The following is a 22,412-nucleotide window of genomic DNA, read 5'->3' as shown; positions in this document are numbered from 1 at the left end:
TTGGGCGACCATGTACGGCCAAGGATACTTACTGCAGCCTGCCAGCAATGAGGGAGTGGAAGAAGCGGAAGGCGGCGGTGGCGTGGTCGTTCAGGACGGTGGGGTCCACTGAAGGGCTGTAGTCGTTCACGTATCCCTTCACATTGGGATAGATGATTCCGTTCTTAACTGAGTTTTCCTCTCCTGAAAGGGTTACAAAAATGGACATAAATACCTCGTCTTTATTTTCAGTTCTTCAAGAAAAAGGGCCGCTGAACACGTAATAAAAAAACAATTAATCGTGGACCCAATATTTCGAGTAGCGGGTTTTGATCTGCCTCGAAGGGCATGGGTACATCAGAAAAAGAGGGAAATAAATTACATAATAATTATACTGAGAGAAGAAAACAAGATAACACCGATTCACTTAAGGCTTATATCTCAAGCTTTCAAATCATAATGCGTTCAGCCACGCTCAGGGTTGGTCGTGTGTTCTCGCTCGATTAAAAAAAATAATTATATAATAATGATAAATCGCCATTAATTTTTTTTTAAACCCAGGTAACATTTGACGTTATTGAATTTTATGTTTTAAATACCGTTTTTGTATTAAAAAATTTAATTTTTCTCGAATATATATATATATATATATATATATATATATATATATATATATATATATATATATATATATATATATGTAATAAAATAACTAGGTACCTACCTATACATTTTATTAAGTACTTACAAAAAGTACCTACATAAAACAGTTCTACCACCAGATGCCGCATGCGTCGTTCAGAATAAAACAAAAGACTTCCGATAATATTATTAACTGTCAGAATCAGATAGAGAAATAGATAGATAGATAGATAGAAACATATTATAAAGATAAATTAAGAATAAACTTTAATTACAAAGCAACACATTGTTTATTTTATTATTATACACCCACTTTACATATTATTTACACTTAATTTTCAAAAGGAAAATATTACCACGTTATAAAACGACAATTTTGTTAATCAAAAATAAAGAAACAAAATAAAAATAAAAATGGATACTGCTCCTCAAACATTACGCAATTTACAAAAGAAAAATATTACCACGTTACAAAACGACAATTTTGTTAATTGGAAATGGATTATGAAACATTAGATGTATTAAAACAATTACTACAATATGTTCGGAGCGAGAGAGAAAAATTAGAAGATGATCAAAGAAAACGATTAGAAGATAATCAAAGAAGACGTGGAAATCTAAGAACTAGTGATAAAATTAAAGATAAAAGTCCATGTAAGATTTGTGCAAATTTAAATAAGGGAACTCGATATCACTCTGAAGCAAGGTGCTGGTTTAAAACAAAGGAGGATGATAAGATTAATAATAAAAATGAAGATTTACAAATTACACAGAAAAAGTGCTTGAAGAATGAAAATAAAAATAATGTGGAAAAAATTTCTACAAAATATAAAATAAAATATACTCCAGAAAAGAAGAATTTCGAAGCAGATTGTGTGAGCAGGAATCCAGTATTAGAATCGAAGGAAAATGCAAATGACCAATTAAAAGTTGTAAATTTGGTTAAATTAGAAGATATTTTAAAAGATCAGAATAAAAATGAAGACATACAAATAACACAGAAACAGTGCTTAAAAAATGAAAATAAAAATAAAGTAGAAAAAACTTCTACGAAAGATAAAATAAAATATACTCCAGGAAAGAAGAATTTAGAAGTAGATTGTCTAAGCAGGAATCCAGTATTAAAATCGAATGAAAATGCAGATGAACAATTAAAAGTTGTAAATTTGGTTAAATTAGAAGATAATTTAAAAGATCAGAATAAAAATGAAGGAATTCAAAAGAAAAAAACAAATGGATTGAAAAAAAACTGTGTCTACTTTAAAAGGGTCAAGAAGAAGAAAAAATACAGAAAAAAAGAAGGAAAAAAAGAACGGAAAAAAGAAAAAAAAAGAAATGAAAAAAAAAAACAAGAAACAAAAAAAGAAACAAAAAAAAAGAAGGAAAAAAGAAAGAAAGAAAAAAAAAATCATATCACTAAACTTATACCAGTCCCTTCACTACAAGAAGATGATCCGGAGGTCGAGTGAAAATTTTACTATGAATTTTCATCCCCAAGGGGGGAGATGTAATAAAATAACTAGGTACCTACCTATACATTTTATTAAGTACTTACAAAAAGTACCTACATAAAACAGTTCTACCACCAGATGCCGCATGCGTCGTTCAGAATAAAACAAAAGACTTCCGATAATATTATTAACTGTCAGAATCAGATAGAGAAATAGATAGATAGATAGATAGAAACATATTATAAAGATAAATTAAGAATAAACTTTAATTACAAAGCAACACATTGTTTATTTTATTATTATACACCCACTTTACATATTATTTACACTTAATTTTCAAAAGGAAAATATTACCACGTTATATATATATATATAAAATAAAATGGAGACCAGTCTGATGATGTCGGTTACGGCGAAGCCTGGTTGCTGGTGAAATAAAATTCATGTCGAAAAAATTACATACTTGCTATTTTATATATTTATATCTATAAAATGCAGTTCCACCAAGAAATGTCAGTGCAACACTCAAATACATATGTATATGTATATGTATATTTTTAAATCGCGTGCAAAGACACGATCGACCTCTTGCGCGGTCGTCAGTGTTCTAAATTGAATTCTGCAAATTCCCCCTTGATTTAACTGAGGTTTACTTAATTTAATTGAGATTTACATAATTTTACTGAGATTCTTTTATTATACTTTTCAGGGTATTATAAAGAAGATGAGAATGTTTTATTAACCCTTTCCGGTCCCCCGAAATTATAAAAACAAAATCTAGGTAGACAGTTACATTTCCAATTGGGAAAAAAATCTTTCGTCCTCTGCTCCGCATACTTTTGTAATAGATACGAGTGACAAAAATGTAAGCTTGGAATTTAAATAAATAATACTAATGATGAAAAAAATGTCGAATGCCATTCGACATGGGACCTAAGAGCAAAAAATCGATGTCAAATGAGATTCGACATTGGACCAGTAAGGGTTAATGTCAGTTTCTCGTAAAATTGATCGGTAGCTCACCCAAGAAGATCGGCAGCCATTCGTAATAGTTGATGTGCTGGTACTCTGCTACAGCGATTTTCCTGGCTTCCTGGAAGGTGGTCTCATCGTCCCAGTGAGGGTTGAGGGCGGTGAGGGCATCGGCGATCCTGTTGTGTTCTCTCAGCAGGATGATCTGCAGGATGGTGAGCTGAGGATTCTGGTTCACGCGGACATCACCTGAATCAGACGCATTTTTGAAATTTTCTGATATTTTTAAGTATTTTTGAATATTGCAGTCACCCATTGAGAGGATCTTTCTGCCAGCGTCTAGTGTTATTTTTATTTACATCTATTTGTGAGATTTAAAGAAGCTTTTTATTAAACAGAAACTCTTATATTAGTATGTGAGGTCCGAATCCTTCCGAATCCACGTGTCATAGTAGATTATTTCCTAAAATCTACTGTGACACGTGTTTGGATGCATTCCGCATCATTTTCAAACAACTTTGAAAATGATGCGGAATGCATCGAAACACGTGTCATAGTAGATTTTAAGAAATAGTGATATTATCGAAATAAAACTTAAATTAAATGTTCCATATTTTTCTTTATCCAATAAAAATAATATCCAATAAAAGAGATGCCAATAAAAGTCTCGAAAATTCATACAATTTTTTTTATGATTAATTATAATCATAGTGTGATTATGCTAATTTTACATACAAATTTAGAAAATCATTCAATTATATCGTTACTAGTTACCAATTATGTCTAAAATAATCAATTTTGGATCTCTTATATATTTCTCTCATCAGTTTCTTATTAACGATAGTTTCTCGAAGAAAGTTTTATGAATAAAAATATTATTTAAAAACAACGTAAGAAAAGACTTGTTCGTCATAAATAATGCGTAATTATGATATTGTATAGTATATAATAAGATATGCAAGTAAGATCAATGAACTATGGACGTCACACCCATAATATAATACTGGTTGCACGAGACCTTGCAATATAGGGTGTTCAGAACACAAGTGATTCTTGATTCAATTACTTTTTATTAAAGAGAAGAGAAAAATCAGCAAAAAAACTCAAATCCTTAAACGAACTTTCGTGAATATGCTTGTTTTTTCAACCACCTTGTGAGAAGTATGACCATACCATCAAATAAAATAAAAGTATAAAGCTGTTTTATTATTTAAAATGCAGTGCCACCAAGAAATGTTAGTAAAACTTAAATCCTTTGTCGAACATTCGTGAACATTTTCGCTTATAATCTCAACCACCTTAGAATCAAACAAATAGATGACCATACGGTTAAATAAAATAAAAATAGACAAAAACTATCAAGTTTTTTGTATAATAATAAAATGTATAATGCAGTTCCACTAAGAAATGTCAGCAAAAAACTTGAATCATTTATCAAGTTTCATGAACATTTTCACTTGTTTTCTCAACCACCTTGCAATCAAATAAGCAGTTTGACCATACGGTTAAATAGAAACTAAACATTTTTTTTAATTTTATTATTTAAAATGCAGTTCCACCAAGAAATTTCAGCACAAAACTTGAATCTTTTAGCTATCTTTCGTGAACATTTTCACTTGTTTTCTCAACCACCTTGCAATCAAATAAGCAGTTTGACCATACGGTTAAATAGAAACTAAAAAAATGTTATTTTATTATTTAAAATGCAGTTCCACCAAGAAATTTCAGCACAAAACTTGAATCTTTTAGCTATCTTTCGTGAACATTTTCGCTTGTTTTCTCAACCACCTTGTAATCAAATAAGCAGTTTGACTATACGGTCACATAAAATGAAGATGAAAAAAATTGTTGTTTTATTATTTAAAATGCAGTGCCACCAAGAAATGTGGAATCTTTTATCGAACTTTCGTGAACATTTTCGCTTGTTTTCTCAACCACCTTGTAATCGAACAAACAGATGACCATACGGTCAAATAAAATAAAAGTGGAAAAACTATAAAGTTGTTGTTTTATTATTTAAAATGCAGTGCCACCAAGAAATGTGGACTTGTATCTTTTAGCGATCTTTCGTGAACATTTTCGCTTGTTTTCTCAACCACCTTGTAATCAAACAAACAGATGACCATACGGTCAAATAAAATAAAAGTGGAAAAACTATAATGTTGTTGTTTTATTATTTAAAATGTAGTGCCACCAAGAAATGTGGACTTGTATCTTTTAGCGTTCTTTCGTGAACATTTTCGCTTGTTTTCTCAACCACCTTGTAATCGAACAAACAGATGACCATACGGTCAAATAAAATAAAAGTGGAAAAACTATAAAGTTGTTGTTTTATTATTTAAAATGCAGTGCCACCAAGAAATGTGGACTTGTATCTTTTAGCGATCTTTCGTGAACATTTTCGCTTGTTTTCTCAACCACCTTGTAATCAAACAAGCAGTATGATCATACGGCAAAACAATGGCCTGCGGGCGATTTCTATCTGACTATAGACTGGCTTTGAATAGCTTTGAATGGGATGTATTCGGAGTTGAACAAACCTGTCAGATAGCATGGTTCGTTGGAACTGAGAGCACTCTCGCACACCACGGTGGAGTTGGTCTCGGTGGGTGGGTAGTCCTTTCCACGTCTGGTCTCCACCAGCAGCTTTCCACCCACGTTGGACCTCAGGGGTCTGTGCTGCATATCGTTGTTGCCATATACCAGAGACATGTCCATGTAGGCTGTCACCACCGTGAGCTGCACATAAAAAAATAATCAATTATTAAAGGAATATATTTTTTAAACTCTCCTTATCGTTTATTGATTTGTATATATATATATATATATATATATATATATATATATATATATATATATATATATATATATATATCGTTTGTTGTCTTCTTTGTGGTACAATTTTTGTGATGATTGGTTTGGTTTTTTTACAGTCCCACCGACTCTTTCCCCCGCTCATCTCTTCAACTCGGCGTACCCGCTACAACGCATGTCGGAGATAATTTTGTCCATGTAGGTTAAGGCTCAATATACTAACTAAAATATAAACAAATCTTTTTTAAACAATTAAGTAACATTTGATGTAAATGAATGTTTTGCTTGAAACACTCTTTTTTATATTGAAGAAATAAGTTTGCCTCGAAAAAAAATTACAGGTTTAGAAAGGAAAGAGGTATTGAAAAGTTTTTTTTTTAAATATATATAAAAAATCTTCTTACAATATATCGGGGTAGGTAACTTATTTTATATCATTCTCATTATTTTTCAGTTGAAAGAGAACATTCAGTGATATCGAAAATCGAATATTTCATTACATAATACATATATAATATTTTAAAGCATAATTGGCGGAGAAAATCAAGACACGATTTATGGTTCTGTAATTTTTATTGCAATGTTAGGTGCCTTTCACGTATTCCATTACAATATCGTAAAACGTATGACTGTTTTTTTAGTTAATAAAAATAAATCCGTAGAAATAGTTTAGGCAAGAATTCACGAGAAAAATTTAAGTGATTTTATTTTACATAATTAATGATAAAATAAGTCACTCGCCGACTTGATAAGCAATCAAAATGATGATTAAAGATTTTAATTTTTTATATTTTTTGGCTTCTCAACATAGATGAAGAAGAATTTGGAAGTCTAAGTATTAAGACCTATCAAAGGCTGGTTAAGTGACCATTTTACAAGCCTTTAATAATGAACACCAATAAAACCACAATAACGTAGAAATCCTAAAAATTATCAAAACTAAAAGTCATAAACTGCTACATTTTGAAACAATATAAATTAATTAACATATAAATAAGAATAAACCCATAACAATATGACAATGACTAAAACCTCCCTCCTATTGTCTATTTTCCCACTGATAAAAAAAAAGAAAGAGCTCCTACCCTCTCTTCATCCTTCAACGTCCCAAGGATAAAATTCTAAAAATTTGGACTTAGCTACACATACGGTTTTTAATTTAAGTTTTACATGGCCCTTTCCGGTTCCACAAAATTAAAAAAAAAAAATACTAGGTAGACAGTTAGATTCCAATCGGAAATAAATATTTTGTCCTCTGCTCCACATACTGTTGTAATAGATACGAGTGACCTTGAAAATGAAACCTTGGAATTTAAATAAATAATACTGATGATGAAAAAAATGTCGAATAACATCCAACATGGGACCTAAGAGGAAAATTCGATGTCAAATGAGATTCGACATTGTACCAGTAAAGGTTAATAAATACCACTATTTCTTAAAATCTACCATGACAATAGTTTCGACGCATTCTGCATCATTTTTAAACACCGTATGTGAAGTCTAAGCAAAGTTTAAATTTGAGAAATGTGTCGTTTTCAAACACATGCGGTGTTTGAAAATGATGCGGAATGCATCAAAACACGCATTTTAAGATTAAGTGGTATTCACCAAGTAAAACTTAAATTAAAAATGGATAGATTTCACCATAAAGTGACTGCCGAATCAATTAATGAAATTTGGAGATTTGGTTCACCTGCTCAGCTGGTTCATATCCTCCGACGCAGTTCCTGTCTCTAGTGGTGATGGTCCTGACGAAGTTCATGCACCTGGTCCTCGTGAGCTGGTGGATGGGGTCGTCTTCTGGCACGATGATGGGGAAGCAGTGCTCGTTGAGGTCGCTGCGGTCCATGAACTGCCCCTCGTTGCTGCAGCACTGGGTGTCTTCCCTGTCTGCAGAGTTATCACCATCATTAGTGCCATTAATCTATCTCGAAGAGATGCGCCAAATGGATCAGTCACGTGTTGAGACAGGGGTATTTCCTGCACCTGATAAACAAGGGAACAAACGCCAGAGGACCCCCACGCTGTTGACTGTGAAACAATCTATGCCGACGCTGTCTTAGGTAACTATCGAGAACATACAGACCAATGCTTCGGATAATTTCAGGATTATTGATCAAACCGCGCAACAATCGATAAAAATACGCAATCAAATACACATTCCTTTTAGTCTCTAAACTATTGTAGCCAAGCATACAAGACACATAACCTGGAGAAACTCGATCTGGTAGAGCCAAGGATAATACCCGTACTCTCTCATGTAGAGATACCAAATAATGTAACGGTCTTCAAAGTCCCGCCGATGAGAAGCTTGCTGAATTCCGCGTCTTTTGGATGGCTAACTACAGGTGGTGGGGGGTGATTATGGTCTTCTTGTTGTCCCTGGTGGTATTGCCAGCCAACTCCAACACAGTGTTGACAATAAGTAATAAAATAAATGTTTTATACTTACGAGATTGAGTTCCTCCAGCAGCCAGCGACATGTCGTGGGTCATGATCTGTCCCCACTGCATAGCATTCAAGTTCCAGATGGGGTCATCGATTGGCTGATCGGGGAACAGCATCAGACTCAAGATTCTGGGCAGAGGAAGGTCGCGGCCTGTCTTGCTGGTGGTGGGTTCACTGATACCTGAAATGAATGAAAAACGAATGAAGGAATTGTAGATAGAGAAAGAGATTAGCAGAAATAGCTAGACAATTCATACTCATACTCGTATTAGCTTGTGGAACTTGAACACGGCTTGTTTTTACAATTCCCTTAAGGTTAAACTTTTAAGTCATTCAATCGTCAAAATTGAATTATTTATAACATTAATGAACTGCGTCTTATAAGGATTTTTAGCTATTTTCTTCTTCTTCTTCTTCATATGCCATGTCAAGTCCTCCAACGTTGACTTATACTTAAGAATATTTATCCTTGTCTAAGTTAGCTTCAAACAGCGCCTCAACTATTTTAATCCCCGTCCAATCTCGTATATTCCGGACCCAGATCTGCCTTCTGCCATTAGGTGTAATAGCTCTTGCTTCTCTCCTTTTAGCACATGCTCCAGATAGGACACCTTCCAGACTTTGAACATCACTGACTTTTTTATCAGTCAGCAACTGTCTTTCTACTCTTGCTTTTTGGAGTGCAGATACGTTGCTGACCACATCGATCAATGGAATGGTTAGCATTCTACAATGCAACTACATATCGAACTGGTTCATTGAAAGCTCCCAACCACATTATCAGATCTGATATAGAAGCATCTTGGCTTCCTAATATACCTTTTTTATATCTCAAATGGATTTTAATGCTGATCTTGAGAGTTCACGACTCAAATCTGTATAAAAGCACTGACTAAACATAACACCTGACTATTAAATTTCATTTTGGTTATGTCCTTTTAAAATTATATGTATATTCCTTGATTCCTTACCATCTCCATACTTGGCAGGGAGCAGCCTAGCGTAGGGGCTCTGGGGGACTCCCCAGCCTGGATTTCTCAGGTTGTTGCAGGATCCATCCAGGGATCTGTAGTTGGCCTTGGTGCAGGAGGCAGGAGCCAGTCCGCAGGTCAGGGTAGCAGGGTCGACTGGCGCCGGTGTTGGTCCACTGGAGAAACCACTAAAAATAAACACAATAAATCCAATGATTAGGATGGAGAGATAGCTGGCAGTTAATATTACAAAAAAAGTGGTGGTACAGACATATCCCAACGATCTATAGAAATATGAAGAAGAACATAATAAAATAATAATTTTTGTTTTCTGATAGTCAAGTATTTTTTGTATTGTATATTAACACTATTATTCTAGTTCTACTTTTAATACCTATACCCTTTACTATGACTAAAATATATTGTATACCCACACACAGGCCATGCCTTTGTGGGATATTTTTTTTTGTTTTTGAATTTATGTCATGTAATGCAAAAAAAATTAAAATAGAATGAAAAGAAAAAAAACCGTACTGAATCAACTATAATCTTATACATTGAAAATAAATTATTTTAATTAACACCAAAAAATAAAGATATCGAATCATTGAAAACAGATTATAGATTTTTTTCACATTTAAAAACTTTTTGTATATCTTATTTATGGTTTAAAAATGTATGATGAGATCTCTGAATGTATGAAGAATGAAAAAAGTCTGCAAGAATAAAAAAGAAATGATTGGTGTGCTGTAAGAAGATGTAAATATATGAGATATAATCAAGACTTGGATAATATACTATACATTAAATTAATTTTTCATTATTTCAAAAATGTGAAATATTCGCGTTATTAACAAAAATATTTCAATTTCATACTATGTCTGTGAGCCTAAGCAGCTCATTATTAGAAATAAGTATCAAATTGTGGGTAGAGTGGGTTCAAACCGAGACACTCTGACTCAAGATTCCGCGGCACTTACCACGGGACCACAACCCGACACAATGTCTTAATAATATGTTAAAAAATATATCTTCATATTGAAAAAAATCTTAATTATACGTATAAGGTGATTTATGAACAAGCGGGGCTCAGAAATATCCTCAGGATCTATAGAAAGACGATGAAGAAGTAGTAGAAGAACTCACCCGAACGACGAAAACGAGGGAGGATGGTAGAATCCTCCAGGTGATCCGCCGAAGATCTTGGGCCTCTGAAGTCCATGGTATCCATGAGGTCCATGGAAACTAGGAGATGAGAAGGAGGTAGGGGGGTGATGGTTCAGGAAGACGCTGTAGGCAGACACGGGGTCCTGGTGGAATCCTAGTCTTACTCCTTCGGCCGCAGCACTCAGCGCGAGAAGCGCCAGGAGGAACATCATGGTGGATCTGTGGAAAAAGATTCGTATTTTAAAAATTTGCTTCTCTTCTCTCATAGAAATATCTTAAACAAGTAAATATCTTAAATAAATATGTGAACTATCAAAAACTTAATGACCTTAGAACATTAATGTTCAAATAATATAATAAGTGCTCATATCACATACAAATATAAGAGTCTGCTCAATAAAAAAGCTTCTTCATCTCAACAATAGGTGTCTCTCGTAAAAATTCTAGTGATTTTCGTACAATATTTCTAAATTGGATCATATATCGCTCACTCCTTTCAAGAACGTCATAAATCAAAAAACTTGATTTTCCAGGAGAACGTTTTTAATGTTTAAAAATATAATACAATGTATTAAAAATAAATATCAAGCCACTTATTGAACTTTTTACTGTGCAACAGATCTTTTTAGGTAAAACTGAAGGTTTTTTCTCCATTTGAAAAATATTTAGTATATTTAAAAAAATAATTAAACAATACCTTTTCTTCGAAATGCAAAAACAACACTTTCCGCCCTGTAGCGGGTAAATATTATGTTTAAAATATTCCTCTTTTTCTGGGATATAGTACATTTTCTGGGCATTCCGAAAACATGCACAACTGAAAATTGACGATTTTTGATTTATGACGTTCTTGAAAGGAGTGAGCGATATATGTAATAGAACTTCCAAGAATTTGAGTAGTGTTGTTGTCTATCATGGATGGATAGAATTGATGAATGTTACACGTGTGGAAAGTGAAACCATTTAAACCAGCCTATGACCTTAGTAAGCCCCGTAAATGGTCAGACTTCCATATTCTTCTTCTTAGTTGTTGAGATTTCAAAAAATAATACTGTAAGTGCTGTATAGATATTCAAAAGACATGAGCCCTTGTTTAAGATTACGGCATTTAATAATAATAAAACCCTTATCCGCACCCCAATGGTGCATAGGGCACTGCGTCATATAAACGCAGTGTTATGTTGATCGTTTACACATGAAGGAAAGGTGATCAGCCCTCCACTTCAGGTACCAGTCCAGTGTAATATTGAATAAATATTTGAGTGAAAAAATCACTTATATTTATTAAACCCCCCTTGGGAATCGAACTCGGGACCTCCAGAACGGTAGCCGAGCGTGCTGACCATTACACTACGGCATTTAGTTAGACTAATTTATATAAAAAATTGACAAGTATTTCAAATACTTGACCACATAATATTTTTAACAATAAAAGTCTATCGAAATCTCGAAGTATGGGATCCATTATCGACAAAAAGATGAACTATTAATGATATATTTTGTTTTAGAGTCAGTAGACCGTGGGATATTCCCACGAAATAAAAATTATATTTTAAAATACCACTACGCAACTTCCACCAATTTGATAATTAATGTTACAATTTTGTAAGGCAGTGGATCTTTTAATTTTGAGTGCTTCTCGTGTACAGTCGTTAATTTTTTAATAATATATAAATAAAAAGTCATAAATCCAAAAACTTGATTTTTCAGGAGATTGTTTTTAAAGTTTAAAAATATCTTTTTAGGATCTTTTTAACAGATCTTTTTAGTTAAAACCTGAATGTTATTTCTCCATTTGAAAATATTTAGTTTAAAAAAAAATTAAACAATACATTTTCTTCAAAATGCAAAAACATCGCTTTCTGCCCTGTAGCGGGTAAATATTAAGTTTAAAATATGCCGCTTTTGCTGGGATATAGTACATTATTTGTTCATTCGGAAAACATGCACAACTGAAGATTGTCGATTTTTGATATATGACGTTGTTGAAAGGAATGAGCGATATGTGTTTTTAAAACTTAAATTATTAAAATTAGTGCTTGACAAAGGCTAGAAACACACACAAAGATGAGCGCGTTTAGACACCAATTTTGTATGGCAAGCATTAGAGAGTGCGTAAACGCGCTTAAAACAAAGAATCTACTAAAAACTGACATTATGACAGGGTACAAATTTTTTTATAACGGATATTATTATTACAGATCAAGAAGAACATGAAGGCAGGAATATGACAATATGGCCGATGACATTGTCACCGTCGCGGGTAGTACGTGAATTGAAAAAACCGAAAAGAGATATGTCTAGAAGGAATTAGAAGAGACCTACATCCAGTAGTGGAAAGACGGCTGACAAGTAAAGTATTTATAGTCTTACCAAATTGATCATGATAGACCATAAAACATGTATGACCCATAGAACTAACTGGAACGCGGATGGAGTCGGATGATTATAACAATTTACGCAACTTTGGAAAGTGCAAGTGCATTTGGCATATTTGCATCGCAAGAAACTGTATCACTCTTATCTGTACGCGTGATGCACTCTGTATTGCAGTATTGCAACACACACTGCAACTGTGTAAGCCTATGTCGTGAGCGCGCTGCTAAAAGTGGCCAAGTCAAACCCTGCAATTTTGATATAATCTCATTTAAATTAACAATATCAATATTAGAACATTTTTAGTTTGTTCAAATACTTGTTGACAAATCTGGATACTCTCAATAAGAAGTTATTTTTAAATTGTAAAAAATAACTCTTAATTAAAGATAGTGACTTTGACACGCACTCAAATTTTTCTCAAATTCAATCCACGATTTTTCTCAAATTAATGACGTATTTGTCATATCAGGTGTTAAAAATTTGTTTATGACTTTGGTCAGTTTTAAAATTACATAAATGTAAATATGCACAAACATTGTTGGGTTACTATTGAAACTTTGTAACTCCAAAAACAATATACTTACATATACATAATATGTGTTATTTTTTTCAAAATTTCAGATCACCGATTACTTAAAATTGACAACATAGCAATTGAGAAAGCGCTGTGTGTTTGATGTTTTATCTGGAACGATTTTTTTTAAACAGTTTTTTTTTATAATTATTTTGAGAGATTTCGATGTAAGTATTTTAAACATGCATTAAAAAAGGATAAGATAAAATGGCATCACTAAAGTTAATGTTGAAAATTCATTGTCATTTTCTAAAAACAGCTATACATTAGTACCAAGTGTCACTCCCTGTACTAATGTTAGTTATAGTTTATTGATTTGACGTTTAATTTGTAGAACTCCATTTTAATTTATCTATTAATTTTAAATCAAACACAGATTTTTTGAGTCTACTAAGTTGTATTTTATTAACAAAAACACATAAAAAATCATATTGTGACAATTGTTTCGCCTTGTTAGAGCATTATCAAACGAATGTTCATTCGTTTGATAATGCCCTAACAAGGTGAAACAATTGTCACAATATATTTTTTTATGTGTTTTTGTTGATAAAATACAACTTGGTACACTCAAAAAATCTGTGTTTGATTTAAAATTAATACATAAATTAGTTATAGTTGTTTTTAGAAAGACCTTCTAATTAATTTTTAGTTTTTACATCGCACATACGCTGCTTGACCAGTGACCCAAACAAGGCAATCGAAATAAATGTGATTGTCAAATAATAAAGTACGATTCGAAAGGAGTTCAGTAGGTTTGAGCGACTTGCACATAATTGCACCAAATGTGTCGAGACTTGAACAAATAAAAGTAAAAGGTGGAATATACCTTTCACTGCCGATATTTTTGTATGTGTATCGATGGATAATAAAACACACAGAGAAAGAGAATGACAAAAGAGTACTCCAGATTTCGTTACGTGTAATTTATGTGAGGTGTCACGTGTTTATTGCAGTTGTATGAAAAAAAATATACAGGAATGCTTAACGAAAAGCATTCGTAAGACTTATGTAAGAATTATTTTTATTTTATAATGATTGAATATGCTGATAAAAAAAGCTTATAAAATCACGTTCGTTTTTGATTGTATCAAAAACTGCCAACTTTCCAATCGATTTTCATAATGAATTTTAGATCTGTTCAATATCAATATATCGATAATACGAGTAATATCGATATATTTTGATTGTATATATATAAAGCTTGTGCTGTACATGTTGCCATATATATATATATATATATATATATATATATATATATATATATATATATATATATATATATATATATATATATATATATAACATGTAATGCTATCGTATTCAATATTCATAATTCAATATATTTCCACTGATTCTCTATAATTATTTTAAAAAATTAAATCCCTTAGACCTTAGACTAAAACATGTCTAGATACCAACCACTATTACGGTTTCAACGTATGGGGTCCATACAAACAATAATATGACTGTAACATCAAAACTTGACGTGATACAAACTTGTCACCATAGAGACTTTGAAAAACAACGATTAACTTAGTCCAAATCAGTCATCAAAATTACAGTTTTAAAATCATTGTTGGCCAGTGATATCAGTAAAATATCATAAATTTTTCAAATCATTTGCTCCAAGAAAAAATCAGTAAAATATCTTAATATATTCAAATCGATTGCTTATATACAATTCGCATTGCAACTTTGAATATTGTATTGTGACTTTTTGCATCGCTTTGCGAAATGTCAAAAAACGATTAAAGGAAAACAATGAAGCAATCACGAGCCAAGTTTATTTGTATTTTGAGCGAAATTTTCACTTCCCAAGGCTGCATCAAATCACAATTTTTACAGCATAAATTGTGGAATTCATGTTTATATGTTATGGCAATTATAGTGACATAGTTATTTCGTTATTTGACGTGTCGCGTTGTTTCGCGGTTATCATACACGAGGATGTTGAATGGCTGTAGTAATCTCTTTAGATGATCTTAGCGATGATACAACGCATGTTTGAATTACATATGTCATGTGAAATCTGGCGCAGTTTTCACAAGAAGTTGGTAATAAGACATAGCGCTAACGACATATCGCTCACTCCTTTCAGCAACGTCATATATCAAAAAACTTGATTTTTCAGGAGATCGTTTTTAAAGTTTAAGAATACAATGAAATGTATTAAAAATAAATATCAAGCCACTTATTGAACTTTTTACTGCGCAACAGATCTTTTTAGGTAAAACCAGAATGTTTTTTTCTCCATTTGAAAAATATTTAGCATTTTAAAAAAAATAGTTAAACAATGCCTTTTATTCAACATGCAAAAACAACATTTTCTGCCCTGTGGTGGGTAAATATTAAGTTAAACATATGCTTTATATTATCCACTGACACTTCGTGATGGAATTGCATTTTAATATATTATTAGATTAAAACCAATATTTTTAGCTTTTCCACTTTATTTTTATTCGACCAGCGACCGGGTTTCGTCGTTAGCGACATCATCACCAGTCTGATGATGTCGGTAACGACGAAACCCGGTCGTTGGTCAAATAAAAATAAAGTGGAAAAGCTAAAAATATTGGTTTTAATCTAATAATATATTAAAAATATGCCGCTTTTGCTGGGATATAGTACATTTTCTGGGCATTCCGAAAACATGCACAACTGAAAATTTACGATTTTTGTATATGACGTTGTTGAAAGGAGTGAGCGATATCTGTTTTATCTACTTGCCCAATTCAACGTCATGGTCTCCTGGGATGTAACTTAACGTTTTGTCGATTGGGATTCGTATATCCCGAGTTGGGTTGGGATATCCCGATTTGGTTTGAATATGCCGATCAGTTAGTTTTCTCGATTCATATTTCTTTTCAACTTAATGAAGAAGAATATGGAAGTCCGGGTATTTACAGGGTAATTCTTTAGTAAAAAGGACATTGATTTTTATTTAATAAAGTTGTACAACCTGCTTCCATTATTTATTTTTAAATCCACCGCACCCCAATGGTGCATATGGCACTGCTTCATATAAACGCAGTGTTATCTCGATCGATTACACATGAAAGAAAGGTGATCAGCCCTCCACTTCAGGTACCAATCCAGTGTAATATTGAATAAATATTAGAGTGAAAAAATCACTTATATTTATTAAACCCCCCTGGGAATCGAACCCGGGACCTCCAGAACGGTAGCCGAGCGTGCTGACCATTACACTACGGAGGCGGACATTATTTATAAAGACATTAAATAACGCAACAAAGTATAAAAGAGCTATTAATAAATGGTTAATGTAGGTGGGTAGATCTGAAAAAGATCGTGTTATGTACGTAAATACACTTGGATTTTAATACCTACGTACTATTTATTGATTTGGCGTTTAATTAGTAGAAATCCATTTTAATTTATATATTTATTTTAGTGGCCATGATAGACCATACAATTTGTTCGCCTCCGTAGTGTAATGGTCAGCACGCTCGGCTACCGTTCTGGAGGTCCCGGGTTCGATTCGCAGGGGGGTCAAATAAATATAAGTGATTTTTTCCACTGTAATATTTATTCAATATTACCCTGGACTGGTCCTGAAGCGGGGGGCTGATCACCTTTCCTTCATGTGTAAACGATCAAGATAACACTGCGTTTATATAAAGCAGTGCCCTATGCACCATTGGGGTGCGGATAAGGGTTTTATATTTATATTTATTTTAAATAAAACACAGATTTTTTGAGTCTACTAAGTTGTATTTTATTAACAAAAACACATTAAAAATTTATATTGTGACAACTGTTTCGCCTTGTTAGGGCTAATGCCCTAACAAGGCGAAACAGTTGAAATGTATTCAATCAGTTGAATGTATCAAACGAATGTTTGAGACATTCGTTTGATTCGTTTGATAATGCCTTAACAAGGCGAAACAATTGTCACAATATACATTTTTATATGTGTTTTTGTTACAAAAATTCAACTTGACATTACAACATAGATGAAGAATATGTAAATCTGAGTATTTACGGGACTTATGACCACTCATAGGCTGGTTAAGTGATCACTCTACACACGTGATATATAAACATTTATATATCCTTCAATCCTATGAATCCTTGTAACTTTGTAATCTCTTGAAAACCCGACAGAAATCCAAAAAATAGTGGCTTTGCGATTTTTTAAAAAGTAATTAAAGAAACATATTTTTTTTCAATTAAGCACCTAAATTGTTATTTTAAGAAGGTGAAACAACTTTCTAAAGATGAAACACAACCTGACCTTATATTTCCCTAAAAATTGCAGTTAAAATTTTTACTACTAATAAATCAATTCGTCTATTTTAAATATCAACTTTTCTGATAACGTGCAGAGATAAAATAAAATTGAATAGAGCATGTTTTTCAAAAACAAGACAAAAAACATACCGTCTACCGTTAAAACGTAAATGTTATATGTACGACCAAAACCAAGGACATTAAAAAAGAATTAAACAAACTTGATTTGTTACTTGAAATAAATCTAACTCACATTTAATTCGCTTTCAGTTTAAAGATATAAATGATGGGGACCTTGATCTTAAACTCCAAATTGGCATAATACCATTTCGTGTGGTTGCATATTTCTTCTACACTGCCTGCTTAGGTAAAAGGCGGTATCCGCAAAATATCATTAAGAGAAAAACAAGGTCAAAGATTTTATCTTAGCTAAAAAGTAGACCACCGTGTTCATTAACATTTTCCATTGAAAACCCATACAATAAAGAGATTAAAACTGTTATTTATTGTAATTCATCTGTATTTTTTTCGTTTATTTATAAACAATTACAGAATGTAGTTGAAAATGGAGGCAGAGAATGATCGAGGAAAATTTGAGATGACAATTCGCTTTGTGCAAAGATTTTCCTCAAAAACAAAACATTTCATAGCAATACAAATACGTATATTCTATTCCATTTTGTCTGCCTCCATAGTGTCGTGGTTAGCGCACTAGGCTACCATGCTGGAGGTCCCAGGTTCGATCCAAGAAGGTCAAAATAAATATTAGTGATTTTTCAGTAAAATATTTATTTAATATTACCGTGGACTGGTACCTGAAGCGGAAGGCTGTATCACCTTTCCTTCGTGTATATAACGATCGAGGTAACACTGCTTCTATACGATGCAGTGCCCTATGCACCATTGGGTGCGGATAAGAATTCAAAGACAAGAAGATATTCCGTAAAATGTTAATGGTGCATTTACATATATTTTTTTGTAAAACAATACAAATTATTATAAACTAACTAAATAACTATCACGCCATAGGGCTAGGCGGTAAGAATAGAAGGCCATACATACCACTCTGTCTTTGCAAGCATTCTATGCCTCTTCCACATTCATACATTTCTTCATACAAACCTGCCGATTATTCCGACTCCTGACCGAATCTCTTTCAAGAATTTGACATACGTGATATTCCCAAGTATTCTTCTGTTGTACATAATTGCATTGAACGTAATTTCTTGGTTAAAAAAAAACGTTTTTTTGTTTTGATAAAAATAAGTTTTTCTTCGTGATAAATATATGGATTTTAAAAGCAAAGAGAGATTGAAAGGTAAAATTAGTTGAAAAAAAATATTTTTTTTTTCAAAATATGTTCTAAAAAAATTGTGTGCGGACAAACGTGTGGCTCCTCGCGCAGTTAATTGCATATTTGAGAGTACACCATTAACCCTTTCCACTCTGACCATTTTTTCTCATAACTGATCAGCTACTCTGATCAAAAAAATGCGACGTTTTTCTACGACTAAATAAATAGTTTGGTTCCCTAATTTTGGGACACTCTGTCTGGCAATTCGTATGACCATGTTGATTAAGATTAACTGTATTTATCTCAGATATTTTTTGGTAGAATATATTTAGTATATTTTTTGGTAGAATAAACTTACTTAGGGTGATAGAGAAATCAGTGATTAAAGTTATACCTGCGCCGGGCCAGACATTGTGGCCCACGGAGCTGCCTACTAGAATCGTGCGAGCCAGAATGTCTGGCCTACAGAGTTGCAAGAGTTAAAATTATCATGCGCAGATGGAAAAAAAAGTGTCTAGTGTGTAACATAACTAAGGAGGTTACGCATCTTTCAGAAACAGTTCACCGTTTTTTTCTGATTTTGATCTCTTGAAAGTGGTCGCTATATTACTTTGTAATATTTAATCGAAAATTGAAAAAAATACTTACTCCTTTTTATCTAAACACGGCAGTATTTGTGTATTGCTCGTGAATGTGCCTTATTTACGAGAATAAACGAAGCGAGCAATATAAATGAATAACACAAAAAAAGAGCGAAAAAAGACCTGCATTCTAATTTACACTTAATTTCAGGTATTTAAACATTCTTTTCGCTGCACTGAACACGATGATAACAAATCAATGTATTTTAACAAACTATGGCGAAATTTTCGCCCCCGTGTTCTACAATAGTTTATAAATATTTATTTTGGCAGTGTTAATTTTATTTTAGCATACGGTGTTTAAAAATGATGCGGAATGCATCGAAACACGTGTCACAGTAGATTTTAAGAAATAGTGGTATTTACTAAGTAAAACATTAATCAAAAAAGTATTAATATATTTCAAATAATGTTGGCTACCTCCATGGTTTGACGTTTAGCGTGTTAAGCTACCATGCTGGAAGTCCTGGGTTCGATTCCCAATGGCCGACGGGGGTGAAAATAAATATTATTGATTTTACACTCTAATAATTATTTGGTCCCTGAAGCGCAGAGCGATCACTTTGCCTTTATACAAGTAACGATCAAGATCACACTGCGTCAATACGATGCAGTGCCTTATGCACCATCGGGTGCGGATAAGGGTTAGATGAAAATGTAAGACACACATACGGACGTGATTCGATATTTTCGTAATAACGATATAAATAAATCAATAAATAAATAGTAACAAAAATAACATGATATAATCACCTATTAAAATGTCTTATCGATAAATTGTAATAGCACACCAACAAAAAATATAAATTGTCATATTAATCGCACTATCGAATATAATTTTCGCCTTCAAGAGACAATAAATATAACTTTTTTCAGTAAGCAATGGTAATTTACCGAAAAATTGCATAGTCATTAATTTTTATAATGTTTGCAGTGTCGGTGAGAATTTTCCGCAAAAAATATAACAGGATTTATTTTAATTTGGACTCGATATGTATTATTCGCAGCATGGTACCGATGGAAAGGTGTTGAACCGGTTTAATGAATTGTAAATTGCAAACAGATATTGAATAGTAATAATGTATTTGAATGCTATTATGCAGTAGGAAACTGTTTTTATTTGGTCCAGTTAAGACCAAAACAAAAAAAATATATAAGTATATATATATATATAAGTATATATATATATATATATATATATATATATATATATATATATATATATATATATATATATATATATATATATATATATATATATATGTAATAAAATAACTAGGTACCTACCTATACATTTTATTAAGTTCCTACATATAGTATAAATCTACCACCAGATGTCGCATGCGTCGCGCTGAATAAAACAAAAGACATCAGATAGAAAAAATATAATATTCTGAACTGTCAGAATCAGATAGATAGATAGATAGAAAAATATTATAAAGATTAATTAAGAACAAACTTTAATTATAAACTTTAATTACAAAGAAAATATTACCACGTTATATATATATATATATATATATATATATATATATATATATATATATATATATATATATATATATATATATATATATATATATATATATATGCACATGAAAGTGAAACATAGAGTTTTCAAAAGAAGGATAAAAGTAGGGTGAATATAGTCGTAGCCGAAATGTATTCTCTCAGACAAATGTCTGGCAAAACCTTGTATGATATATGATCGAATGATGATATAATGAAAAAATAAGGATTGGAAAGATCAAGGGTGTATTTAGGGCCTAATACACTATAAATTGCAGCTTAATTTTCTTTAAACCCAAGTAACATTATACGTAATTATTAAAATACCGTTTATCTACTGTAAAAATAAGTTTTTCTTAGAAATAAATATGTGGTATTGAAAAGAAAAAAAAATTGGAAGATTAGGATTGAAAAAAATGATAAAATATTTTTTCGACATGAATTCTAAAAAAAGTCAAATTTCAATTTAAAATATATTGTAAAATGAAACTTGTGCACGGAAATACGTCCGTCGTCTCTCATATTGAACGTTTGAGATATCAGCCTTAAATAATTACTATTTTTTTCCTCTTTTTTTTCATCATGTTATTTTGAAATCGTGTAAAAACGTGTAACAAACGGGAGTTTAATGTACAAACAAAATTATCAATTCAACAGTTGTATTTTATAAAGCCTACTTTGAAATTAGCTTATTAAAATCGTGATAAACTAGTAGCACTTTTAATGAATTTATTCAACAATTTACATAATACAATCGTGATGGATGATTATGTATGATTATTACGAAGTAAAAGTGGATAGTGCTACTGTGCGTACATTGAAATATTATCACTGTATCAATTCATATATGTAAGCGTGTCCTACTAATTAATATGGTCAAATTATGTAATTTGAATAACAATATTCATTTATTTCGATTAATTAACACTTACGTAATCTCATCATCAATAAATTAATGTATTTTCTCACTAAGGCCCAGTAATCAAACGCACGCAACTTAATTTTCTTTTAACCAGGTAACATTTGACGCAATTGAATTTTTTACACGATACATGGTTTTTGTGTTATAAAAATAAGTTTTTCTCATAAAAAATACGATTTTGAAAAGAAAAGAGTTATTGAAAAGTCTCTTTTTCTAACCCTTATCTGCACCCAGTGGTGCATAGGGCACTGGATGATATAAACACAGTGTTATCTTGATCGTTTACACATGAAGGAAGAGTGACCAGCCTTTCGCTTTAGGTACCAGTCCAGGGTAATATTTATGAAATATTAGGGTGAAAAATCATTTCTATTTATTTGACTCCCCCTAGGGAT

General features: G+C 32.1%; 1 protein-coding gene across 1 annotated transcript in view; it reads right to left on the bottom strand.

Moving 5' to 3' along the window:
- The window catches only part of Pxd (Peroxidase), a 112,195-nt gene that overhangs the window by 5,531 nt on the left and 84,252 nt on the right, over positions 1–22,412 (bottom strand). Inside the window, exons 3-9 of the mRNA XM_088256697.1 lie at positions 10,427–10,666; positions 9,281–9,468; positions 8,314–8,490; positions 7,555–7,751; positions 5,585–5,783; positions 3,096–3,293; positions 33–183 (exon numbers count right to left, since the gene is read on the bottom strand). Of these exons, the coding sequence (XP_088112823.1) occupies positions 33–183; positions 3,096–3,293; positions 5,585–5,783; positions 7,555–7,751; positions 8,314–8,490; positions 9,281–9,468; positions 10,427–10,659 (1,343 nt within the window). The 5' untranslated portion in view covers positions 10,660–10,666. The remainder of the gene's footprint in view (positions 1–32; positions 184–3,095; positions 3,294–5,584; positions 5,784–7,554; positions 7,752–8,313; positions 8,491–9,280; positions 9,469–10,426; positions 10,667–22,412) is intronic.

This window comes from Brachycentrus maculatus, unplaced genomic scaffold, assembly GCF_059751285.1.
Source record: "Brachycentrus maculatus isolate JH-2025_06_01 unplaced genomic scaffold, ASM5975128v1 h1tg000065l, whole genome shotgun sequence".
In the NCBI taxonomy this organism is placed as follows: domain Eukaryota; kingdom Metazoa; phylum Arthropoda; class Insecta; order Trichoptera; family Brachycentridae; genus Brachycentrus; species Brachycentrus maculatus.
This window is presented reverse-complemented; position numbering and strand designations above follow the sequence as displayed.